This window comes from Centropristis striata, chromosome 16 (assembly GCF_030273125.1).
Source record: "Centropristis striata isolate RG_2023a ecotype Rhode Island chromosome 16, C.striata_1.0, whole genome shotgun sequence".
Lineage (NCBI taxonomy): Eukaryota > Metazoa > Chordata > Actinopteri > Perciformes > Serranidae > Centropristis > Centropristis striata.
In genome coordinates, this window is record NC_081532.1 from 788777 (window position 1) to 815869 (window position 27093).

At 36.0% G+C, this 27093-nt stretch overlaps 1 protein-coding gene across 1 annotated transcript; it reads right to left on the minus strand.

The window, feature by feature from the left end:
* Nucleotides 1–19084: 19084 nt before the first annotated feature.
* Nucleotides 19085–20458, minus strand: dio3a (iodothyronine deiodinase 3a). The gene has a single exon (XM_059352610.1). The coding sequence runs from the start codon at nucleotides 20247–20249 to the stop codon at nucleotides 19464–19466; it is 786 nt and encodes a 261-aa protein (XP_059208593.1). The 5' UTR covers nucleotides 20250–20458; the 3' UTR covers nucleotides 19085–19463.
* Between the last annotated feature and the right edge of the window lie 6635 nt (nucleotides 20459–27093).

The following is a 27093-nucleotide window of genomic DNA, read 5'->3' on the forward strand; positions in this document are numbered from 1 at the left end:
TATTGGTTCAGTAGCTTGCTAAGCTAACTACTTAGCTAACTTCTTGGCTAAGTAGTAAGCTAAGTAGCTTGATAAGCTAACTACTTAGTTAACTTATTGGCTTAGTAGCTTGCTAAGCTAACTACTTAGTTAACTTATTGGTTTAGTAACTTGCTAAGCTAACTACTTAGCTAACTTCTTGGCTAAGTATTTAGCTAATTATAATGATCTGTTGTTATCAAAAACAAGATATTTGAAGAATACTTGTAATATTCAACCATAAAATAAGTTGATATAAAAAGATAAAGCACATTAGGGCATTAAATAACACAGGAAATGAATGAGGGTCATTTTTGACCCATGTTGTGCATTAGAAGGTGTTTATATGTTGTACATCAAAGGGTTAAGAGGACACTCGCAAATTCCAGATTTCAACCCTCACCAGCTTTGGGAGACATTACACCTCCATCTGATTATAAAGGACTTTAATGAACGTGTCTAAATGTGCCACAAAGGGAATATAATGACTGTTGTACAGTTGTATTAATAAAGAGAGACGTACTGGACTACATACTGGAATATATATGAATGTATCGTCTCCTGGACCAAGTGGACCACCATGACACGGGACTGTAAATATACTTTTTATCAAACTGTTGAAAACATTTAAGCTGTATTATATGTTCTACCTTGCTGGCTCATAAAACGATGTCATTGTGATGCGTTAAGATACAATTTTAGACTTTTTGCAATCATGGATCAAGCTTTGTGATCTTTATGTTCATTTGGAATACAATGATGGGGTTCTTATTTCAAAGTAGCTGATTTTAACCCATTTAGGCCTAAACGGCTGTAAAAGAAAAAGCCTGTAAAACGTTTAGGAGATTTTAAAATCAGCCCCTAAAACCTGAAGTTTTTCTGTAAATTCAACAGAAGTGTCAACTCTTCCTACTAAATAATAGATTTTTGCAACACTACCGCATGTATTCTGATGCATTTCATTGGCCAAGAGACCGAAAATAGGTGGAAAAAACTACAAATACTACAAAACAACGTATCCTCTTTCCTCTTTAATGGTAGAATAACCCAACAGGTTTTAATGGTAGAAATGAGGTAATGCTTTCCCGCCTTTAATGGGTTAAAGGAGAATAAGGGTTCTTGTATATTTTATTTAAGGCATCTTATTTTGACAGTCTTCTTGTAAATTATGTGGTGGATTCTGTTAACACACTGCGCTCTTATTTTGAAAGCTGCATGCGTTCAGCGACAGGAAGTTATTCAAAACAGTAAGTCACAGTTTAGTGTGATTAAAACAACTTGAACTGTTAGCTAATGTTAGCTTGCGGCTTTAATGGTAAAAATGCGGTAATGCGTTCCCGCCTTAAATAGGTTAAATTGTATTAAGTTATAAAAGAGGTTCTACCTTGCAACATTATTATAGTTAACGAAAACTTACAAAATAACGAAAACTAGAATTGAAAAAACATTTTCGTTAACTGAAATAAAAATAAAAACTAGAGTTTTTTAAGGGACGATAACTAACTGAAACTGTATTTTGTGGTTACAAAACTAACTGAAAATAACTAAAATTATCGTGAAAATGTCCTTTGTTTTTGCCTAAAAACTAATGAAAACTATCTGAATTTGAAAACAAAAATTCACAACTAAAACTAATGAAAAATCCAAAACTATTGCTCCGCCCCTCCTCCACCGCTTCACATTCACTCTCGCTTTTTTTTTTCCAGAAATGTCCCAAACACAGAAAAAATGAAATGAAAACAGAAAATACAGGCCAGATGATTGACACTGATACTTCTGTAATTCCTGCATAGTGTACCTTTAAAGTATTTTTCCATGCAAAATGGCAGAAAAAGCAACTTTTCAGTCTCTGAAAAGTTGCTTTTCTCTCTGTTTTATATCAGATGAACTGAATATCTTTTAGACTTTTAGAGACATCAGAGGCCTCAGAGATTAATCTATAATGAAAGTAATCTTCAGTTACAGCCCGAACCGTCTTCATGCAGCTTGTTGGGAATTTGCCATTTCATACTTAATGCAAAAATACATATTGTGAGTTTATCTGGTACGTGCAGTTCAAACGTGTAATTAGATATTTCTACATGCAGCAGACAACTTAAACTTTAAAACCCAGAGGTGACATCATTTCCTGTAAAGGTAATTATTGTTCAGAATGTAGCTGGAGGTGATTTCACCTCAATCATCTCTCTCTGCACATGTTAAGGTGTTAATGATAAATATGAGTAGATGTAATAAAGAGTTTATTTCACAGTTCCTCAAGAAATGCCACTTTCTATTCCCATCACCATCTACACTGTAAAAAATGTCTGTAGACGTAATATGATAAATGAGTTAATTCAGTTTCAGTAACAATGAAACACTGTAAATGTTTATATCAGACAAAACTGTGTTTTTTACAAAACAAAAATAAACTGTAATATATATACAAGCCGTCATTTTTGCATTTTTTTAAATGTGAAAAATACTTTTTCTAACTGTTAAATGTACTAATCACCATATCTCTAACAGAAATATACTGTAATATTTAATGGTGAAATCTTTAATTTATGCAGCATTTATGAAGTATTTTCTTGTCAATTATATGGCAGAACAGCGTTTCTTTTTAATGGAAAAACTTTTTTTGGTCATTTTGTGTCTTTTTGGTCTTTTTGTGTCTTTTTTGGTCATTTTGTGTCTTTATTGTGTCTTTTTTCATCATTTTGTGTCTTTTTTCGGTCATTTTGTGTCTTTTTCTGGTCATGTTGAGTCTTTTTGTGTCTTTTTTGTGTCTTTTTTGTCATTTTGTGTCTTTTTGGTCTTTTTGTGTCTATTTTGGTTATTTTGTGTCTTTTTGTGTCTATTTTGTCATTTTGTGTCTTTTTTTGGTCATTTTGTGTCTTTTTGTGTATTTTTTTTCTCATTTTGTGTCTTTTTTTTTTAAGGTAAAATACGGAATAAAATGTCAATCTTAAAGGTGAAATCAACAGTGTTAATATAATTTTACCGTAATATTAGAAACAGTTGCACCGTATTTATTACGGTAAAGTTCTGCTGGTTTTTACCATAAAAACAACAGTTTTTTTTACAGTGTATTGTCTCGTGCCTTGAATATCTTTACTCCTCCATCTATTGATCACTCTCAAACCCATTTGCAGTTTCTCAGAGGTTGTTAGATTTTAGAGTCGATGCTGAAGCTGCGAGGCCACGCAGCCTGAATGTCTGAGCCTCAGATCAATACTCCAACATCTGTTAAATGTTATTAGTTTGTCTCATCGTGCATGAGATGGAAACTCTCCTGCTGGGAGGAGAAGACGTTCCATGAATACTGAAAGTCTGGAAACCTTGAAATATGAGATGCTGTTCATTCTCTGATCTACACTGCAAAAAACATGAAGCTCACCAAGTACTTTCTTCTTCTATCTATCAATAGTATCTTAATTATCTTGTTATGAGTATAATTTACTTACTGACCATAGCTTTATGTGCTTATTTAATTATTAGTATTATTATTATCTCAGGATCTCAAGGCGCAGAGGTACTGCCTCCTCTGGGTGGAGACAGGTACTGCCCCCTCTGGGTGGAGACAGGTACTGCCCCCTCTCGGTGGAGAGAGGTACTGTCCCCTCTGGTTGGAGACAGGTGCTGCCCCCTCTGGGTGGAGACAGGTGCTGCCCCCTCTGGGTGGAGACAGGTGCTGCCCCCTCTGGGTGGAGACAGGTACTGCCCCCTCTGGGTGGAGAGAGGTACTGTCCCCTCTGGGTGGAGACAGGTACTGCCCCCTCTGGGTGGAGAGCGGTACTGCCTCCTCTGGGTGGAGACAGGTACTGCCCCCTCTGGGTGGAGAGAGGTACTGCCCCCTCTGGGTGGAGAGAGGTACTGCCTCCTCTGGGTGGAGACAGGTACTGCCCCCTCTGGGGGGAGAGAGGTACTGCCCCCTCTGGGTGGAGAGAGGTACTGCCCCCTCTGGGTGGAGAGGGGTACTGCCCCTTCTGGGTGGAGACAGGTACTGCCCCCTCTGGGTGGAGAGAGGTACTGCCCCCTCTGGGTGGAGACAGGTACTGCCCCTCTGGGTGGAGACAGGTACTGCCTCCTCTGGGTGGAGACAGGTACTGCCCCCTCTGGGTAGAGAGAGGTACTGCCTCCTCTGGGTGGAGACAGGTACTGCCTCCTCTGGGTGGAGACAGGTACTGCCCCCTCTGGGTGGAGAGAGGTACTGCCTCCTCTGGGTGGAGAGAGGTACTGCCCCCTCTGGGTGGAGACAGGTACTGCCTCAAGAGAAGGAGTTCCAGTATCTGGGGGTCTTGTTCAGCAGTGAGGGTAGAACGGAGCGTGAGATGGAGGCGGTTTGGTGCGGCGTCAGCAGTGATGTGGGCGTTGTACCGGACCGTCGTGGTGAAGAAGGAGCTGAGCCTGAAGGCAAAGCTCTCGATTTACCGCTCCATCTACGTTCCAACCCTCACCTATGGTCATGAGCTTTGGGTAGTGACCAAAGAGCAAGATCGTGGATACAAGCGGCTGAAATGAGCTTCCTCCGTAGGGTGGCTGGGCTCAGCCTTAGAGATAGGGGGAGGAGCTCAGACATCCAGAGGGAGCTCGGAGTAGAGCCGCTGCTCCTTCTCCTCTAAAGGAGCCAGCTGAGGAGGTTTGGGCATCTGGTAAGGATCCTCCCGGGCGCCTCCCGTTAGAGGAGTTCCAGGTCCAACTGGTAGGAGGCCCCGGGGAAGACCCAGAACACGGTGGAGGGATTATATCTCTCTCCTGGCCTGGGAACGCCTCGGGGTCCAGGAGGAGCTGGACGTTGTGGCTGGGAGAGGGACGTCTGGAACGCCCTGCTTAGCCTGCTGCCCCCGCGACCCGGCCCGGATAAGTGGACGAGAATGGATGGATGGATTATTATGTGCTTATGTAATTATCTTATTATTTAAAGACTTGTTTTTAGGATTGACAAAATGAGAAAAAATGACGAAAAAGACACAAAAAGACAAAAAAGACACAAAAAGACGAAAAAGACACAGAATGGCGAAAAAGACACAAAATGACAAAAATGACCACAATTGCTCAAAAGTATATTTGGATTCATTTTAAGACATCATTGGTTTTTACCAGAGCCGATATATTTTTAAAGAAACATTTACTTAATGCACTGGCAGATAATTTGACTTGTTTCCAGCATGTATTTGCTTAATTCTAGTTATTAATTTCTCATTTTTTATCAGTTGGTTTTTGCAGTGCAGTTTGCAGCTTTAATTTATCTTGTTTCAAGAGTTGATTTTTTGGTCATTTTACATCTTTTTGTGTCTTTTTTGTGTCTTTTTGTGTCTTTTTGTGTCTTTTTGTGTCTTTTTTTGGTCATTTTGTGTCTTTTAACATATTCTTTTGGTCACAAAATGACAAAAAAAGACAAACAATTTACAAAAGAGATAAATTAAAGCTGCCAGCAGTGATGAACTTGCTTAATTCTAGTTATTTATTTCTTATTTTTCAGTATATTCAGTTGTTTTTTGCAGTGAAGAAAAGTGGTTCCATGAATAATGAAAGTATGGCAACCTTGAGAAAAATCAGCAAACCATGTGGAGAATATTTAATGTGAAATATTCAAATTAAATAAGTGCTGATGGCAGGATTAAAGTTCCTTCTATTATAAATCCCCTTCAGTCACTTTCTGCTGCTTATCATAACACAGTTAGTGTCTCACATTGTAACATTGTTTTAATGATTAATAACTGGCGTTTCTGCAGGGAAACGTGACTGTAACTGTATTTATCAGAATGTGTTCCTGATTATTAGCTGTTGTGCTCTGGACAGATAATGTTTGGTTGTCTGTTCATTTCTTTAATAAAAAGATAATAAATCACCATCTTATTGCAGTTTGTCCGCTCAGCTCCTAAAAACTTATATCTAGTCTATTTCTTTGACATGAACTGTTAAAAAGGTCTAAAAACCAGATCAAACAGTAAATCTGAGGGAAATGATCTTGCTGCATGGACAGATAATTTACCTTGACAAGATTTATTAAATTAAGATTATTAAATCTAGAAATAAGCATGTTGAACACTTAAAATAAGAAATTAACTCTTAAAACAAGATAAATTAATTGTCAAGGTAAATTATCTGTCCATGCAGCAGATCATTTCCCTCAGATTTACTGTTTGATCTGGTTTTTAAACACCTTTTTTACAGTGTAGACAACCAGGATGTTGAGAGAAGATGAAGGTGTTTAACAGCATCAGATTGAACTGATGTTCATATTGATCCACCAGCTACCAGACTGAGATCAGTTGTTCTCTTCTTCTCTGGTGATTGATTGATTCCTCTTACTGATGATCATCTGATTGATACCAGAGCTTCTATCAGTCTCTGTCTCCACCTGGTGGAGAGACAGCTGGAATAACTCTATGGAGGCTATTCTGTCCATTTTTTAATCCTATTTGTGTCCTTGTAAGTCATTTGGTGTCTTTTTTGGTCATTTTGTGTCTGTTGTTGTGTCTTTTTGTTAGTTATTTTGTATCTTTTTTGGTCATTTTGTGTCTTTTTTTAGTAATCTTGTGTCTTTTTGTGTTTTTTTTGTTATTTTGTGTTTTTTTGGGTCATTTTGTGTCTTTTTTTTAGTCATTTTGTGTCTTTTTGTGTCATTTGTGTCTTTTCTGTGTCTTTTTTGGTCATTTTGTGTCTGTTGTGTCTTTTTTTAGTTATTTTGTGTCTTTTTCGGTCATTTTGTGTCTTTTTTTAGTAATCTTGTGTCTTTTTGTGTCTTTTTTGTTCAGTTTGTGGTCATTTCGTGTCTTTTTTGGTCATTTGTGTCTTTTTGTGTCTTTTTTGGTCTATTTGTGTCTGTTGTGTCTTTTTTAGTTATTTTGTGTCTTCTGTTTTTTTTTGGTCATTCTGTCTCCTCATTTTGTGTCTTTTTTTCGTCATTTTGTATATATATATATATATATATATATTATATATATATATGTATATATATATATGTATATATATATATACATATATACACTGCAGATAAAAACAAGGCAACAGGTACTAAAATGTAAAAGGAGCACACACAGAAAAAAACCTCCCTAGAATGAATGAATTCAACTAATGAATCCAGTTAACTAAATGTTCCCTGATCAATCATTATAGATCACAGAGAGAATCAACATCTCATTAAAACATTAATGATGTTGGATTCCTGTAGACGGAGATATTAACCTGTGACGATTTAAACCAGGAAAGATTTGATAAAACAAACATGTTGTGAATTTGTTGAGATCAGCAGTTTCCCATCAACACTAGTGGTTTTATGTTTTGTTATGTAAGAAGAGACCATATTCATTAAGAGTTATTAAGGGAGAATCATTATTCTTGTGGTACTATAAAGTCCATACAAAGTAAAGCATATTAAGATCATAACTCATATACAACAACTTCCTTACTTACTACTAATAATCAATAATTCTGAGGTTATTGAGGGAAAACTCTTAGTTAATGTCTTACTGGTTGTATAATAAGGCCATGCAGAATAAGGTATTAATAACTACTGAATAATGACTCATTAACACCAAACTCCATGAGGCCAGTTTCAGTTTGATGATGATATACCAAGTAAAACTGGAGACAAGCTCAAATAGATTTAGTATCAAATGATAGAACTGGATGGAACCCTCTTATATGGTAGATTTGACACCTTTGGTCACATTTGACACATTTACAATTCTTTATTGAGCATGATAGTCACAAAAGACACAAAATGACTAAAAAAAAGGTACAAAATAACACAAAATAACTAAAAAGACACAAAATGACCAAAAAAAGACACAAAATGAGTAAAAAAGACACAAAATAACCAAAGAACAGACATAAAATTACTAAAAAAAGGCACAAAATAACTAAAAAAGACACAAAATGATTAAAAAAGACTAAAAAAAGACACAAAATGACCCAAAAAAGACACAAAATGACTCAAAATGACACAAAATGACCATAAAAGAAACAAAATGACTAAAAAAAGATACAAAATAACTAAAAAAGACACAAAATGACCAAAAAAAGGACACAGAATGACTAAAAAAAGACACAAAATAACTATGACAGAAAATGACCAAAAAAGAAACAAATGAGGAAACAAAATGACAAAAAAACACACAAGACACAAACTAACTAAAAAAATACACAAAATGACAAAAAAAAGGCCAAAAAAGATACAAAAATGACAAAAAATGACCAAGAAAGACACAAATTACAAAAAAAAGACACAAAATTACAAAAAAAAGACACAAAATGACTAAAATTGTTGGGCTAAAAATACACAAGACCCAAATAAAATAGAGTCCCACTAGAATAAAAAGCAGCAAACAAACCACCAAAATGCCCCAAACTGTGACGTGTTAATGCTGCAGCCTGTAGAGAGAACAGACTGCAGACTCTAATGTCTGATGTGATAAACTGTGTGTTGTGTTATCAGAGTTGAACCACTAGGTGGCGTCCACATAAAGGAAACAGACGTTCAGTTCAACATCAACTGATTCATTTCACTGCATGTTGGTTTCACAAGTTCATGTGAAGTTATTGACTGTTTGAACATAGATGGGATCAATACACCAATATCTATCTATATATATAACATAGATGAACAAAACGCACATTTTATATCAATATCCTATTAAAAAACATGATGATCATCTATGAAACAAAAAAAGTTTTGACTTTTCCACAAGTTTCCATGTCCAATTTAATGCATCAAGTCTTTTTCGGGAAAGGTAAAAAAAACACTTTGAACAAGTGTAAAGTGTTATTTTTTCCTTTTTTTGCAGACATTTTCAAATTCTGCAGTGTGCATTCAGCATTTTTTTATGTTTAATGTTTTTTGTTGTTGTGATTTTTGTGTATTTGTATGTGTTTTTTGTATTTTGTTGTGCATTTTAAAAAAATTTCTTTGTATTTTTGTGTGTTTTTTGTCATTTTTTGTAGGTTTTTTTGTGTGTTTTATGTGTGTTTTTATTTGTGGTTTTTGTCATATTTTGTGTGTTTTTTGTCAATTTTGTGTGTTTTTTGTCAATTTTGTGTGTGTTTTTTTAAAGTATGTGTTTTTTGTGTATTTATGAATTTTTATGTGTGCTTTTAGTCATTTTTGTGTGTTTTTGGTATGTTTTTTTGTGTGCAAAATGTTGATCCAGTAAGTCAAAATGAAAAAATGATCAGGTGATATAGGTGAGGTTAAAAATAAACCACGAGAGGTTTATACAGGCAGAATGAAAAGGAGTCAAAAAGCCCCAAACTCCAAAGAGTTGAAGGAAATCTCAAAGTGCTAAAAGGTTAAAAGCATCACAGTCTAGTTATAAAAAGGATAAAACAGCTAAAACACTGAGTCACTGATCTGTTCCAGGTCACTCTGGGTGAAACTTTGTTTCTCCTCCTGAGCTCCTCCAACAGTTTCTCCTCCATCAGACTGGAGAACGTCTGGACCTCCTGCTGCTTTACTGCATCTCCATCACCAGTAAACCTCCAACAGATCTGAAGATCTGGATATCTGAAGATCTGGCTTCTATCATTCTCAACAGTTCAAATGTTAAACTGGATGTTCATCAGCATCGGCTGGAATCTTTTCCTCAGAATAAACTCATTCAGGTCAAACTGGAGACAAGTTTCCATTAACCCTCTGGAGTCTATTGGGGCTATTTAGTCCCTTTTTGACTCCTTTTCATTCTGCCTGTTATATAAAACACTTAACCCTTTGATGCTCAACATGGTCTAAAATGACCCGATATTTATTTTTATGTTCTATAACTTTGCAATAAATTAATTTCATCATTCAGTATTCCAGGTTTTCCTCAATTAGTTTGTTTTTGATCATCATACATCCTCATTTTATGTTTTCCTTTATTATTTTTTTAATAAAATCCCTTTTTCACGTCACTCTCCTTCTAATGCACAACATGGGTCAAAAATGACCCGTATCCATTTTTTATCTAAGTAGCTTGCTAAGCTAACTGCTTAGCTAACTTCTTGGCTAAGTGTTTAGCTAAGTAGCTTGCTAAGCTAACTGCTTAGCTAACTTCTTGACTAAGTATTTAGCTAAGTAGCTTGCTAAGCTAACTGCTTAGCTAACTTCTTGACTAAGTATTTAGCTAAGTAGCTTGCTAAGCTAACTGCTTAGCTAACTTCTTGGCTAAGTATTTAGCTAAGTAGCTTGCTAAGCTAACTGCTAAACTTCTTGGCTAAGTATTTAGCTAAGTAGCTTGCTAAGCTAACTGCTTAGCTAACTTCTTGGCTAAGTATTTAGCTAAGTAGCTTGCTAAGCTAACTGCTAAACTTCTTGGCTAAGTATTTAGCTAAGTAGCTTGCTAAGCTAACTGCTTAGCTAACTTCTTGACCAAGTATTTAGCTAAGTAGCTTGCTAAGCTAACTGCTAAACTTCTTGGCTAAGTATTTAGCTAAGTAGCTTGCTAAGCTAACTGCTTAGCTAACTTCTTGACTAAGTATTTAGCTAAGTAGCTTGCTAAGCTAACTGCTAAACTTCTTGGCTAAGTAGTTAGCTTAGCAAGCTACTTAGCCAATTAGTTAGCTATGTGATAAAACAAAAACCTTTTTTTCTTCATAAAGTATGAGAGGCAAAATGTAAATAATGATCTGTTGTTATCAAAAACAAGATATTTAAAGAATACTTGGAATATTCAATCATAAAATAAGCTGATATCAAAAGATAGAGCACAGAAACACACAGCAGCATTAAATAACATGAAGGAAATGAATGTGGGTCATTTTTGAACCATGTTGTGCATCAAAGGGTTAAAACAATGTTTACCACGTCATGTCGGTATCTTATTTATCAGACCAACCTCTGAACCTTTATCACCTGATCATTATTGTTTCACTTTGACTTACTGGATCAACATTTAGAACCCAAAGAAACAACAACATGTTGCAAATGTGGACACGAGTTGCATATAAGAGGTAAAACTAGAAAATGTCCTCTGGGTAAATAGTGAAAGGGCCACTACTGCCGGTGTGTGTACACTATGATGAGATTCTTCAGAGATTTATAACAATTAATACTAGTAATGTTATGATACTATATAATATACAAGGAGCACACCTACAACAAGCATTCCTTTTGAAACGTGTATCTAGAGGAGTGTGCGCACTTACGAGCGCATTTGTGTGTGTCTATCTGTAACTGTAATCACATCAAAGGATCAAAGGCAATCAGAGCAGAGCAATCAACAGAATTAACTGCAGCTGTAGAATGTTCCGGCACAGTGACAGCAGAGGTGGACAGACTGGAATTTCTGGCCTCGAACAGAAAGCATTTTTGGCAAAACCATAATACCTATCATTGATCCGACTTCACTTTGAGCGTCCTGAGTTCTTCCTGAACGTCTACAGGTGATTTTTTTTTAAGAAAAATGAAAAAATAGCTTTGTTAGAGCGATTGAAAAAAACTGTTACATCTCCCTTTTTCAGAAATCTTCCTGCGTTTTTAATATGGGAGCCAATGAGGCTGTTGGTGGTGTTGGTGCTTTAATCAGAGAGGCACATTAAAAACAGCAAAGATGATATTTAAGCATTCAAAACCTTTTTTTTAGCTTATTTAAAAATCTAATTTAAGTATATTTGGAAGATACAAATACATCGATTGAGACTTACCAACAATAACGACTATTTTTGTACAACAATGACATTTCTCATTTTTGTGCACAATTACTTTTTTTATTTTGAAAGTGCAGTACAGTGAGAATTATCTTTTCTTATATATGCACAAGCTTTTATTGCACAATTAAACTATTATACAATGTAACATTCTGGGTTCCTTTTGTGCACGATGAGATATTGTTTGAACAAAAAATAGGTTAGAATTGTTCCGTCTCTCATCTTTACAAATTGATTATTTTATTATTAATTTGACACAGGGGCAGTGGCCCCTGGAGGCCCCTGTGTAGAACCGCCACTGCACAAAATGACAAAAAAAATGGACCAAATAGCTTCCATTTTTTGGTCATTTTACGTCTTGTTGTGTCTTTTTTGTGTTTTTATGTGTCTTTTTTTGGTGTTTTTGTTTTGTCTTTTTATGTCTTTTTTGGGTCATTTAACATCTTTTGTTTCTTTTTTGGTCATTTTACGTCTTTTTTGGTGTTTTTGTGTCTTTTTTATGTTTTTTTTTGTCTTTTTTGTGTTTTTTTTTGTCATTTTGTGTCTTCTTTTGGTCACAAAAAGACAAGGCCAAAAAATGGACCAAATAGCTTCCATAGACTCCATAGAGTTAAAAGCTGCTGTATAGACTCCCAACAACACTTCTAGAGGTCCAGCGGTGTCTGTCTTCCTGGAAACTTGTCCTCAATCAACCTAAATCTGGTTCTGCATAAAGTTTATTTACATCAGTTGAAGTGAGGTTGTTCAGATGTTTAGATGTTTAGACCACCACTCATTGGTCTGTTAGGACCCCGAGGGGAGACAAAGCTGAACAGAGACTCTCAGACACCATCTGCTGCTGCAAGACATGAAGAAAACACAAGAACAGTTAAATATCTCCATGAGACCTTAACCCTTTAACCCTTTAACCCCCGCCCCTCCACACTGGAAAAAGGTCTAAAACCAGATCAAACAGTAAATCTGAGGGAAATGATCTTGCTGCATGGACAGATAATTTACCTTGACAAGATTTATTAAATTCAGATTATTAAAATTTAATCTGGTTTTAATCTGGTTTTAAGAGTTAATTCATTATTTTAAGTGTTCAGCATGTTTATTTCTAGATTTAATAATCTTAATTTAATTTTACTTTAATTTACTGTTTGATCTGGTTTTAGACCTTTAGATTTACTGCTTGATCTGGTTTTAGACCTTTAGATTTACTGTTTGATCTGGTTTTAGACCTTTAGATTTACTGTTTGATCTGGTTTTAGACCTTTAGATTTACTGTTTGATCTGGTTTTAGACCTTTAGATTTACTGTTTGATCTGGTTTTAGACCTTTAGATTTACTGTTTGATCTGGTTTTTAGACCTTTAGATTTACTGTTTGATCTGGTTTTAGACCTTTAGATTTACTGTTTGATCTGGTTTTAGACCTTTAGATTTACTGTTTGATCTGGTTTTAGACCTTTAGATTTACTGTTTGATCTGGTTTTAGACCTTTAGATTTACTGTTTATCTGGTTTTAGACCTTCAGATTTACTGTTTGATCTGGTTTTAGACCTTTAGATTTACTGTTTGATCTGGTTTTAGACCTTTAGATTTACTGTTTGATCTGGTTTTAGACCTTTAGATTTACTGTTTGATCTGGTTTTAGACCTTTAGATTTACTGTTTGATCTGGTTTTAGACCTTTAGATTTACTGTTTGATCTGTTTTTTTTACAGTGTTCTCATGTAAAACTCTCAGCTGGAATGAATCCAGGCTGGAGGAGCTGAAGTTGCTCCAGCGGGAGGAAAGGTAGAAACCCTCCGTCAGCTGTCGGCTCGACATAAATAAAGTGAGTTTGTGTGTTAAATGTGTTCCAGATGAGGAGGAAGTAAAGTCCCTGCAGACAAACCTTTAAATTCAAATCATATATTCATGTACAAGCAACATTTGTGGCCTTTAACATTTTAGACAATGTGGAAAACTGCATGACGGAGCATGAAAAGAACAAAACATAAACTCTTATTTAACTCAAATCAACTTTATCTGTAAAACACTTTAAAAACAACCACAGCCACAACAAAGTGCTGTACATAAACAAACAAATAAGAACAATAAAATACATAAAACAGGAAATAAACACTTAAATAAATAGCTTCATTGCTTTTTAAAAGACAATTTAAAAAATAATAAATAAAATGAAACCATAAAAACACTAAAACACGAGCAGAGTCTCCTGCTGGTTGGAAGCCAAAGAATAAAAACAGGTTATAATAAGAGTTTTAAAATACTTAATACAAATATGTTGTTGCATTTTTTGTGTTATTTTCTACAAATGATGAGTTGTTTGATCTAAACACTGCAACACTTTCACAGAAAAATGGCAGAAAAAAGAGAATGTTTGGTTTGTAGTAATAAACTTTTTTATTATTTCGTGTATTGCAAATCATTTTTCTGCAGACGTATAATGTGTAATAAGGTCTACGGAGGTTTTTATGATTAAAATACATATTTTTTTAGATTAATTATATTTCATGACTCATTCTTTTGTCCAGAGAAAAACCTGTAAACAATCATCAACCGGTTGTTTTTTTGCTCTATAAGCATTGCAATGTTTAAAACTCGTCTTTTCTGTAGCATAATATAATTTGTTCAATAAATAGTAACTTTTCTTCTCCTGCTTATTTTAATTCAAATCCGTAGCAATAGAATAAACACATTTAAACACAACAATGTGTAATATTGTGTAATATTTGACACACAGTCACTGTTTAAAAATCAAACACAAACCAGGTGTTAAAATCTCAACACAGGAATTGTGTTAAAAGTAACACAAAATGTGTTTATATCCTCATATAGACACATTGTGTTGTAATGACTAAAAAAGACACAAAATTAGTAAATAAAAGACACAAAATGACCAAAAAAAGACACAAAATGACAAAAAAGACACCAAATGACCAAAAAAAGACACAAAATGACAAAAAGACACAACAAAAGACACAAAATGACCAAAAAAAGACACAAAATAACTAAAAAAGACACAGAAAGACACAAATGAATAAAAAAACACACAACAAAAGACACAAAATGACAAAAAAAGACAAAATGACCAAAATTGTTTGTTTATTGATTTGTTGAAGGAATCAGTCATCTGAGTACTTTTACATCATCATATTGGTGCAAAATCTGCACAGAAAAACTCTATTTCATCTATTTTTCCTCTTTAAAAATGGTAATTTATAAAGATATAAGAAAGAAAAAATGCAGCAAGTTTTCATCTTGAACAACACAAACTGTCGACTCGTTCCTCTTCAGACTAAACGTTTCCTCATATAATAACGACACAATGAAACAAACAAAAGGATTTATATTTCACTGACCGGCTCCGACCTGAAGAAACAAAGAGTTTCTCACTGCGGTAACTTTATTACTGCACTGATTCCAAACATCAAGAGATCTCTGGAGCTGTAAGTCACATCAGGTTCAAAGACATAATTCATCAACATGTTTTCAGGTTTTGACTCTAAAGATCCTGGTTGTGTCTCTGTGGAGCTGCTGTGATGGAGGAGTCGACCGATATCTGAGTTTTTTACTGTATCAGCATCATCATCATGGAGCTGATAGCAGAAACAATAGAAACAGATCAGACATGAGGATCATCTGAGTCCCAGAACATCAGACACATTGTTTACTATCCAGCTGTTATTATGTTTGTTTGTTTTGTTAATAAATGTTTCTTTTGTTTTTTAAATTGAGATTTGTGTAACATTTGTTATCATTGTGTCATTTTATCATGTAAATGGAGGAGAAAAGGTAATATCAGCTTCAAGAACTTTTCAGATTTTGCAGATTTTGCAGTGTGAGTTTCAACATTTTTAATGCAATCTCTTGTGTTTACTGTTTTTTGTGTGTGTTTTTATCTGTGTTTTTTGTAATATTTTCATTTTTTTGTAATTTTAGTGTGTGTTTTTTGTGTTTTTTATGTGTATGTTCTGTGTGTTTTTATGTATTTTTGTAATTTTTTTGGTGTGTTTCTTCAGTGTTTTTTATGCGTGTTTTTGTTACAAAATTTTTTGTTCTTTGTATGTTTTTTATTTGTGTTTTTTGTAATTTTGCATGCGTTTTTTTAATTTTTTTTATACGTGTTTCTTGTATATTTTTTGTGTGTGTTTTTTTGTGTTTTTTGTATGTCAAAATGTTGACCCAGTAAGTCAAAATGACTTGATAATAATGAGGTTGAGCTGAAAAAGATGATCCAGCATGTCATGGTGATCATTATTTAAGTTTCATATACAGACAGAATGAAAAAGAGTAAAAAAACAACAAAATAGCCCCAAACTCCAAAGGCTTCAATTTTAGAATATTACAATAGTCATTAAATCATAAAAAAAATTTAATAGTTCATCATCTCTTCTTTTTATGTTTGTTATTTTGTGTCTTTTTTTTTTGTCATTTTGTGTCTTTTTTTTGTCATTTTGTGTCTTTTTTAGTTAATTTGTGTCTTTTTTTTGTCATTTTGTGCCTTTTTTTAGTTATTTTGTGTCTTTTTTTAGTTATTTTGTGTCTTTTTTTAGTTATTTTGTGTCTTTTTTAGTTATTTTGTGTCTTTTTTCAGTCATTTTGAGTCTTCTGTGGGGTTTTTTTTGGGTCATTGTGTCTTTTTTAATCATTTTGTGTCTTTTTTTGGTCATTTTGAATCTTTTTGTGTCTTTTTTTAGTTATTTTGTGTCTTTTTTTTGGTCGTTTTGTGTCTTTTTTCTGGTTGTTTTGTGTCTTTTTTGGTCATGTTGAACAACATTTTGGTCAACATGACCCCATCTGAAGTAGGGATGGGCATCGATGTTAGAATATTCCAATAGTCATTAAATCATAAAAAAATTGAATAGTTCATCACATCTGGAAGAGAAAAAAAGTTGTATTACTGGAGCCTTCTGCAGGGGGGCAGCGCAGCATCTGATGATAATCAGTATCGGCCTTAAAAACCCGTACGGGGCACCGTCTGTTGGGATATCTGCAGAGATCTGTGACTTTATGAATCTCAGCGCTGTAATAAACTAGAGACTCGGGGACCGGAGCGTCTGACTAGATGTTGCTGCAGGTTGTTGAGTTATTTCAGGTTTCCTGAGTCACCTGAGCCTGCTGGGACTTTACACTGTAAAAAATAAAGAACAACTGTTGTTTTTACGGTAAAAACCAGCAGAACTTTACCGTAATAAATACGGTGCAACTTTTTCTAATATTACGGTAAAATTATATTAACACTGTTGATTTCATGTTTAAGATTGACATTTTATTCCATTTTTTACTGTATAAATAAAAAGTTTTTCCATCAAAAGAAACTCTGTTCTGCCATATAATTGACAAGAAAATACTTTATAAATGCTGCATAAATTTAAGATTTTACCATTAAATATTACAGTATATTTCTGTTAGAGATATGGTGTTTAGTACATTTAACAGTGAGAAAAAGTATTTTTTTTAAAAATAAATGCAAAACTGATGGCTTGTGCATATATTAAAATACATATTATACTACAAACACGATGTCAGAGTATTTTACAGGGGAGTAATTTATTTATTTTTTTAATGTAAAATTTCGTGTCTTTTTTTAAATTCATTTTACATCTTTTTTTTGGGGGGGCGGGGGATTTTGTGTCTGTTTTAATGCATTTCACATCCTTTTTTAAAGTAATTTGGTGTCTTTTTTTATTCATTTTACATTTTTTTCGTAATTTTTTGTCTTTTTCATGCATTTTACATCTTTATTTTAGTAATTTTGTGTGTTTTTTAATGCATTTTACATTTTTTTCGTAATTTTTTGTCTTTTTTTATGCATTTTACATCTTTTTTTGTAATTTTGTGTCTTTTTTAATTCATTTTACATCCTTTTTTAGTAATTTTGAAAAACTGAATTAACCCATTTATCATTTTACGTCTTTTACTGTCATGATTTAGCAGTTTTTCACCCTAAAATCATCAATCAGACATTTTTTACAGTGTAGATGGTGTGAATAAAATCCCTTTTCAGGAAAAAATACAAAAATGATGGCTTGTATTGTAATATTGTATTGTAATATTATTACAATACATATGGAGTAATTTATTTAAAAGAAACTGTCAAAAACATTAGTTATTTTGTGTCTTTTTTAATGCATTTTACAGCCTTTTTTTTTAGTAATTTTGTGTATTTTTTTTTTATGCATTTTACATTCTTTTTTTTTTATTTTGTGTCTTTTGTTACAAACATGCAGCCAGAGTATTTTACAGTGGAGTAAGTCATTTAAAAAAATTTAAAAAATGTAAAAAAAAAATGCACTTTTGGCTGATATAAACATTTACAGTGTTTCATTGTTACTGAAACTGAATTAACCCATTTATTATGTTGCATTTTACGTCTTTTACTGTCATGGTTTAACAGTTTTTCACCCTAAAATCATCAATCACACATTTTTTACAGTGTGCACGATGTGAATAAAATCCCTTTTCAGGAAAAAATACAAAAAACATTTCTTTTTTTGTTGCACATCTGGGAACATGGAGACTTTCTGTGTATTTAGAGTGTTTTGCTGAAATGCTGAAGGCTCAAAGGAGAAATAATGCAGCATTCAGACAGACAGACAGGCAGACAGGAGGACAGACAGGCAGGCAGACAGACAGACAGACAGACAGGCAGACAGACAGACAGACAGGCAGACAGACAGAGAAACAGCGTCCACAGTTAAAAGCTTTGAGTCTAACTCTGTTTTGCTGCTAAGCCTGAAAACATTCATGTGTTTAGACCTTCAGGTGGAGATTTCACTCAGCATAATAGGATCAAGAGTGATTATCCTCCTTTAATTGTGAGAGGTCAGAGATTAGAACCAAACATCCATAATCACCTTCTACACGCTGCTCAAGCTGCTGCAGTATGATATTTCACCATGATTAGATACAAAAATGAGCATTTTCTGTGTGAGAAACACTGAAAAAATGATCCTGAAACATAAAAGACATTTAGAAAAATTCTAGAAAAGCCTTAAAAATGACACAATGTTCTCTAATAATTAATAAAATGCAAGTTTGTAGATTTTTGTCACTTTGACAATAATTGTAATAATTGTTAATCTCTAATAATCTGCATTAAAATGATGTAATAATAGCTGATTTTTCTGCAGAGTTTCTGTGTTTGCAGCTTTCGGAGATCTGATCATATTTTAAAGTGATTTCATATTTTCTGCTGCATTTCACAAAGAGATTTCTGCAGGAATCCACGAGGCCCGTCCTGCTTTATTGTGCTTTATTGTGCAGGAAATTGAACATTCATCCTTTTGTCTTCTTACTATAAAACACTAATTTAGTGTAAAATCTTCGCACAGCGTGATGTCACTGCAGAAGAAGAAGAATAAAAGGAGAATAAAACAGCAGCAGCAGCTGCATGAAACCACTATGATGCACCGCAGTTATTAAGCATTTAACATTAAATAAAACAGGCAATAAGGGCTGTAGATCAAAGCATTTTATTGTATGAAAAATATATCCATAAAACGGAACAATATTTACAAAAGAGCCGCAGCAGACAGAGACTCTGAGAGCTCCAGCATGAAAACATCAGCTCGGTTCTCTGGATTCATTCCCTTTAAAAACCGAACTTCACTCAATCCTGAAGAGCTCAGAGAGAAATCTGCTGCTTTAACGGCGCCACGAGGAGGAACATTCAACTTTAGACACATCAAATACTTCTGTAGGAGGAATAAAGCAGGTCTGACCCGGTCTAGAGGTCCCACATGGTCTAAATGACTCTGATATCAAAAATAAATACACTGAAGCATTATGACGGAGAGAATCTACCTACTGGAGTTATAATACTGAACACTATGCAGCAGACTCTAGACATGGAGGACCAGGCTGCTGGGTCTAGTCTCCAGAGTCTCTCGGTAGTGGTCCAGCCAGTCTCTGAGCTCCGTGATCCGGTACCCCTCGGGTCCGCGGCCCCCCTGGTACACGATCTTTCCCTCCTGCAGGATGTAAAGTCTGTCGAAATAAGCTCCGTACGCCGCGTTGGAGGAGTTGTCCATGGTGTCCACCACCACCGGGACCCCCGGAGCCTCCAGGCGCATCAGCTGCGCCGCGCTGAGCCGGTCCTCCAGGACCCGGTGCCGGGGGATCTGGTAGGGCGCGTCGGTGCTCACCCAGCCGTCCGACGGGTGCGCCTCCTCGATGTAGACCACCACGGAGTCCGCTATGTCCGCGTTGTGCTGCACGACGCCCTGGAAAGCCTTGAGGCGCGCCATGAAGGGGGGTCAGGTGCAGCTGCCGAAGTTGAGGATGAGGGGTCTGCGCTCCCGGGAGAAGTCCAGGATCCGGACCGGCCGCTGCTCCTCCAGCCGGACCACCTCCGTGTTCGGGGCTCCGCGTCCCAGCCGCGCCGCCTTCAGGAAGTCCAGCTTGTGGCCGTGCCAGACCGCCTTCAGGGACTCCAGGCTGAAGAGCCGGTTGGAGTCGGAGATGCAGAGCGGAGGGTCGATGGCGTCCTCCTCCTCTTCCTCCTCCTTCATCCTGAAGAAGACCCGCTTCCTGATGCACAAGAAGTCCAGCAGCCAGAAGAGCAGAGCTGCCATGAGGAAGCGGGGCAGCAGCACCAGGCACACCAGCGCGTTCTTCATGGTCTTCATCCTCTCCTAGTCCTCTAGTCCTCTAGTCCTGGTCCTCTCTCTAGTCCTGGAGCTCTGAGGTGAACCTGGGTTACTCCTCAACTTCTCCTCTTTTATACCAGATCAGGTCTGAATGGGTGATCCCGCCTCCAGCGGGCCGAGGGAGGCCTCACATGCTGGATTACCTCCTGTCACCTCTCCCTGACTGCCAGCCAGAGAGCTGCAACACACACACACACACACACACACACACACACACACACACACACACACACACACACACACACACACACACACACACACACACACACACACACACAACACTGCGCTGCGATTTTAGGTTTTTTTTTGACGGACTATTTTATCAGCAGAGAGACAAATTAACCTTTTTTATCCCAAATGTTCAGGATGTGAAATAGTTCCAACATGCAGCAACAGACTGAAGCTGCTGCAAAGACTTTCTGCTGCAATGACAGAAAACCAGAGAAAAGCAGCAGATGCTCCTCTTTAAGGAGGAGCCTGGACATGTGACAGTAATATAAAAGTATGAATACTAAATAAAAATGGACTAAACTCCAGGTCCATTTAGGTCACTAGTGTATAAAGTGACTAAAACATGTTTTATTGACTGTAAGAAATGATTGAAGGAGCCTGTAAATGTGACAATAATATAAAGATATCTCTAAAAAAAAATAACACTGGCTCAACTTTAAAACATTGTTGTAACAATTTGCATTTATCTTTTTAAGTAATTCCAACTAATTCCAACTATTATTGAGTATTCCCCATGAGACTTTTTATATGTGAACTAAGTCAACTAGTCTAATAAACCAACATGATTAGTTTTGTCTCTACAAGTTTAATTATGTTGAACCAACTCAATATTTAAATCAACGTTTTAGTGTTAATAAGTGGTGAAATTACTCTATTTAAGCTGCTATAACTCCTTTATTTTACTTTCTTTCTACTCATGCAAATTGTTACCTCAATGTTATTGAGTTTAAGTAACTTATTTCATGTAAGTCAGACATATTGTAATACAATATTAAGTTTCATTACCTGAATACTTTTCCTTGTTACGTGAAGGCAGAAACGCTGAGTTCAGACATCTTTCTTCATTTTTAACTTCTTGAAATAAGTTATCAACTTATTAAAACAACAGACATGTAATAAATAGTATTTTTTATGGTGAAAAAGCTCATGTTTTTACTAACAAACCTCCTGAATCTTTTCTTAGAGACAGACTGAGAGTCTGAAGTTGCTGCTGCAAAGACAGAAAACCAGAAAACCAGAGAAACTTTACTTTACAGTATGTTACTGTGATAAAACCACATAGTGAATTACAGTAAAATCCTGCATTTCATTGATTTCTACAGTAGACTAAAACACAGTATAGTGCTGAAGCTGTAAAACTTTTGCAGTAAACAATGCAGTCATTTTCTGTAAATAGAGCATATTACTGTCTGAAAGACAATTACTATGAATTAATCACTGTCTCCACTGTAACCTCAGTCATTTTAATAGACCATGAGTTAAGTAAAATACAGCCATTAAACATGTGGACAAGAAGAGACTTAGAAAATATTATAGCCTATATATATATATATATATATATATATATATATATATATATATATATATTGTGTTGTTTTGTAAATGTGTCTTGTCTGGATGTGATCAGAGTTTTTAATGTTTTTGATGTCAGTTATTGAACCAGCAAACCAAAGACACATTTCTGCCTTTTTGCACACAAATAAGTCACAAAATATATATTTTTTCTATTCTATTGTAAAAGATAGAACTTGGTTCAATACCTTTTTCTCAAAATCAATTCAATTTGATCTAAGACTTATTTTTGTTCCAATCTTAAAAAGAGTCAAAATCCATTCACTTTTCAGAAAAAGATTAAAAAGATTATGGCTCACGTTATGAATAATTGTATTGCCTTTACGGTGAATTTACTGTGTTTTATGTGTTATTGTCTAACTTTAACACACTGCTGAAGTTATTTGTCTCTTCAAACTGAGATATATGTTAACAAATTGTAATTATTGGGGAGAAAAATCATATTTTTAAAAGAAGAAAATAATATTTTGTGACTTGCAAACATCTTTCATATTTCAAAATACACCTCAGATCAAACTCTTATTTAGTGCAGCTTCCTTTTGCCTGCAGCTCTCTTTTTTTCTGTATTTATTTTTATTGTTTTCATAACAGAAAAATATACAAATTAGAGATATTTGTTGGAGCGACACAGAACCAGACGTGTTGTTTTGATATGAGACAAACAAAACATGAGTATAAAATAAACAGCACAGCAACAGAAGAGCACCAACTCAGTTTTTAGACATTAAATCAGGAAAAGGTTGCCAGATTTGAAAAAAGTAACCTGATCTTACAGGAATCCGTGGAATAGCCACGGAATCACTCAAATTTCCGTGAAACTGACACGGATTTCGCTACAATGCAAGTTAATGACAGTCATATCCCATATTTTCATATATATAGTCTTTTTGCGTCTTTTTGTGTGTCTTTTTTTTGTCATTTTACGTCTTTTGTTTCTTTTTTGGTCATTTTACGTCCTTTTTTGTTTATTTTTTGTGTCTTTTTGTGTCTTTTTTTGGTCTTTTTACGTCTTTTGTGTCTTCTTTGTATTTTGTTTTTCTTTTTGCGTCTTTTTGTGTTTTTATTGTGTTTTTTTTTCGGTCTTTTGTGTCTTTTTTGTGTCTTTTTTTTTGGTCTTTATGTGTGGTTGGTTTGGTCATTTTGTTCCTATTGGTTTGTTCCAAGTCACGTGACTTTCAAGGTCCCGGCGGTCAGAACAAAAAACATGGCGGACAGTTCTCTCATTTTTAGTGAAAAATGTATATTTTGACTTAGTTTCTGCATAAAAATGCATTTTGATCACATTTCTAGCGAGAAATATATGTTTTACTTTCTAAATATTCACTCAGTGAATGTACATAATCACTTTGTATGTTGGAATAGCCACGGGGTATGACTGTCATTAACTTGCATTGTAGCCAAATCCGTGTCAGTTTCACGGGAATTTGAGTGATTCCGTGGCTATTCCACGGATTTTGAGTTAAGCGTCATTTTGTGTCTTTTTTGAGTCATTTTGTGCATTTTTTGGTCATTTTGTGTCTTTTTTTTGGTCATTTTGTTTTCTTTTAGTCAATTTGTGTCTTTTTTTAGTCAATTTGTGTCTTTTTTTGGTCATTTTGTTTGGTTTTAGTCATTTTGTGTCTTTTGTTGCTCATTTTGTGTCTTTTTTTAGTCAATTTGTGTCTTTTTTTAGTCAATTTGTGTCTTTTTTTGGTCATTTTGTTTGGTTTTAGTCATTTTGTGTCTTTTGTTGGTCATTTTGTGTCTTTTTTAGTCAATTTGTGTCTTTTTTTAGTCAATTTGTGTCTTTTTTTGTCATTTTGTGTCATTTTGTGTCAGTTTCACAGAAATTTAAGTGATTCCGTGGCTATTCCACGGATTTTGAGTTAAGCGAATCCATGGCTATTCCACGGATTCCTGTGAGACCAGGTTAGAAAAAAGATATCCTCTTTACGGTTATGATGAACCTGATTTGCAGCGTTCTGCTGCTGGAGGAGCTCAGAGTTAAATGCAAATATTACCTGTCCCTGATCAACCCGTTCCTTTACAATACTTCCCCTGTTGGACCGGAGCCAGCTCTCATTCTACATTGTAATCATTCTGCCAGATTCTATTTTTAGCTCTTTATAACACTACAACACATACAGGTGCAGCTTTATTCATCAGCTTCACTACGAGCCACCAGCAGCTGATGGAGCTGATGGAGCTGATGGAGCTGCATGTCGGGACTCGTCCACTACAAACAGTTAGAAACTCTCTAACATGCAAAACAGAAAATCATAGAGCTGCCAGGAATATTCTATAAACATGTACGGGAGGACCCACTTTTCTTCTTCTTGTGCTTTTTGTTTCATCTGCTTTGTTGATGCTTTTGTCATTAGTGTCTTTCTGTTGTCAGGGATTCGTTTTTCTCTGTAAAAAACAAAGGAAACAGAAATGTCCACTGGTCATTTCTCTGTTAAGTGACTCGTTTCCCAATAAACATATTTGAAACCATCAAGAAATCTCAGTCATTTTGTGTCTTTTTTTAGTCATTTTGTGCCTTTTTTGGTCATTTTTGTGTCTTTTTTTGTCTTTTTGTGTGTTTTTTGGTCATTTTGTGTCTTTTTGTGTCATTTTGTGTCTTTTTTATGTCTTTTTTAGTGATTTTGTGTCTTTATTTAGTCAATTTGTGTCATTTTGTGCCTTTTTTTGGTCATTTTGTGTCTTTTGTTGTGCCTTTTTTAGTTATTTTGTGTCTTTATTTAGTCAATTTGTGTCATTTTGTGCCTTTTTTTGGTCATTTTGTGTCTTTTTGTGTCTTTTTTGGTCATTTTTTGTGTTTTTTGGTCATTTTGTGTCTTTTTTAGTCATTTTGTGACTTTTTTTAGTCATTTTGTGCTCTCATTTAGTTCTCAAAGTGCACAAGATTGATGCATTTTACTTAAAAATTTACAAATTGTATACTGGGGGGCCCCCAGACCCCCCTACATGGTTCGGTTTGGTTCAGTACCATATCAGTAATTATTTTGATCTGGATCTCCTTTAACTTAATGCTAATCATAATCAAGGATGAGGACTGGGCCCTTTTTATGTTTCCCCCCTTCTAACAGTCCTCCACTGGCTGAACACACTTGTTTTTTTTCACGTGGTCAACATCAACACCAACTTTAAAAGAACCATCTCTGTGTTGTCTCATTCTAAGAGTGAAACTTTGTTCATCAGAATATCAGACAGTTGAACGTTCTTCTTCCAGTCGAGCCATTTTTATCAACGTTAGCAGCAACACATCACTTCTACCATCTGTGCTGTCAGACTGACTCAACACGTCGCTTTTCTTATTTTATTCTATTCTTAATGCGAGCCGCGTTCAGACGCAACACCACAACTAACCTGAGGAACGGCTCATTGGACGAAGTCTGACAAAGTATCAACTCTATTTCAGGTTGTGAAACAGAAAGAACTGTTCATTCAGAGAGCTTCAGGCAGGGCCGGCTCTAGTCCAGTCGGTGCCCTCGTAAGTAAAAGTAAGTCAATTCTCAAAGAAGCCCAGCTGGAGACGCTAACAAAGTTAGAGACAAGAGAGACGATGGAAGTGCAAACCTCGCGAAAAATGTGCTTAACTGTGTTAAGCTAGCGTTGCTTTATTTCAACCTAGCTAGCAAGCTAATACAAATGAAACGTCTTCACACAAAACGGCATTTACAAAAAGATTGGGACTTCTTGTCCTCCTCTTTTCTTCTCTTTCGATACTGAGCACCGGAGAGCTTTGACGGTGTTTCATCTGGAAGATTTATCAAAACATAACGTGTCTGTGACAGCGATCTGACCGTCTAAAGGGGGGCCGATCTGACCGTCTAAAGGGGGCCGATCTGACCGTCTAAAGGGGGGCCGATCTGACCGTCTAAAGGGGGCAGGATCTGACCGTCTAAAGGGGGGAGGATCTGACCGTCTAAAGGGGGCAGGATCTGACCGTCTAAAGGGGGGAGGATCTGACCGTCTAAAGGGGGGCCGATCTGACCGTCTAAAGGGGGGCGATCTGACCGTCTAAAGGGGGCCGATCTGACCGTCTAAAGGGGGGCCGATCTGACCGTCTAAAGGGGGCCGATCTGACCGTCTAAAGGGGGCCGATCTGACCGTCTAAAGGGGGGCCGATCTGACCGTCTAAAGGGGGCCGATCTGACCGTCTAAAGGGGGGCCGATCTGACCGTCTAAAGGGGGCCGATCTGACCGTCTAAAGGGGGGCCGATCTGACCGTCTAAAGGGGGCGATCTGACCGTCTAAAGGGGGGCGATCTGACCGTCTAAAGGGGGCCCGATCTGACCGTCTAAAGGGGGCCGATCTGACTGTCTAAAGGGGGGCGATCTGACCGTCTAAAGGGGGGCCGATCTCACCGTCTAAAGGGGGGAGCGATCTGACCGTCTAAAGGGGGGCAAGGCAATGACCACACTTCACGTGACTCAGCACCACATGTGAGAAAATGTCATTGTTTATCTGTTTCTTTTGTTAATATTTATTATTTTCAAGACAGAACACGAAGCGAGGGCGACAATGGGCATCGAAAATTATTATTATTTTTTTTTTTTTCTCCCTCGAGGGTGGCTGGCGGCGCCCCTCCAGCAGATGTCGCTCTCTGTGTTAGCAGCTAAGGCACTTAATACTGCAGAGCTTTATGAATTATCCACATTCTACTACAACACGAGTTACATAGAGTCAAATGCTTCATCTTAACCTACAGAAATGTATTTAGCCTAAAACTGACTTTGGATATTAGACGTTTTTATTTTATGTTTTCCCCCGTTGGAACTGATGAAGTCTGTATACGTCTGTTTCCACTTGTGTCCTCTTAAAAGTTCCTTTTTCTCTGTTCTCCAGATATAAAAACTTAGTTCTGTAATTTTTTTGCTTACACAGAGCTGAGAGGAGAGGACAGGACAGGCTGTGAAAATGTAAATAGTTCTTGTGGAAAGTGTGTTGTGTATAAAAATCACTTGTACGTGTGTTATACTGCACAATAAAACATGTTTGAGTTGTTCACTTCCAGCCATATTGTGAGTCCACAGAGTTTCAGGATATATTACAGTGAAATATGAAGCCAGAGTGAGTAAACCTGGAACAGTTTGGGGTTCAGAGGGTTAATTAACCCTTTAGAGTTTGGGGCTATTCTGTTGGTTTCTGACTCCTTTTCATTCTGTAGAAACAACTTAACAAGTGTTCACCAAGTCCTGTTGGTTTCATTGTTTTCAGCACAACCTTAACTATATAACCTGATTATTATTTT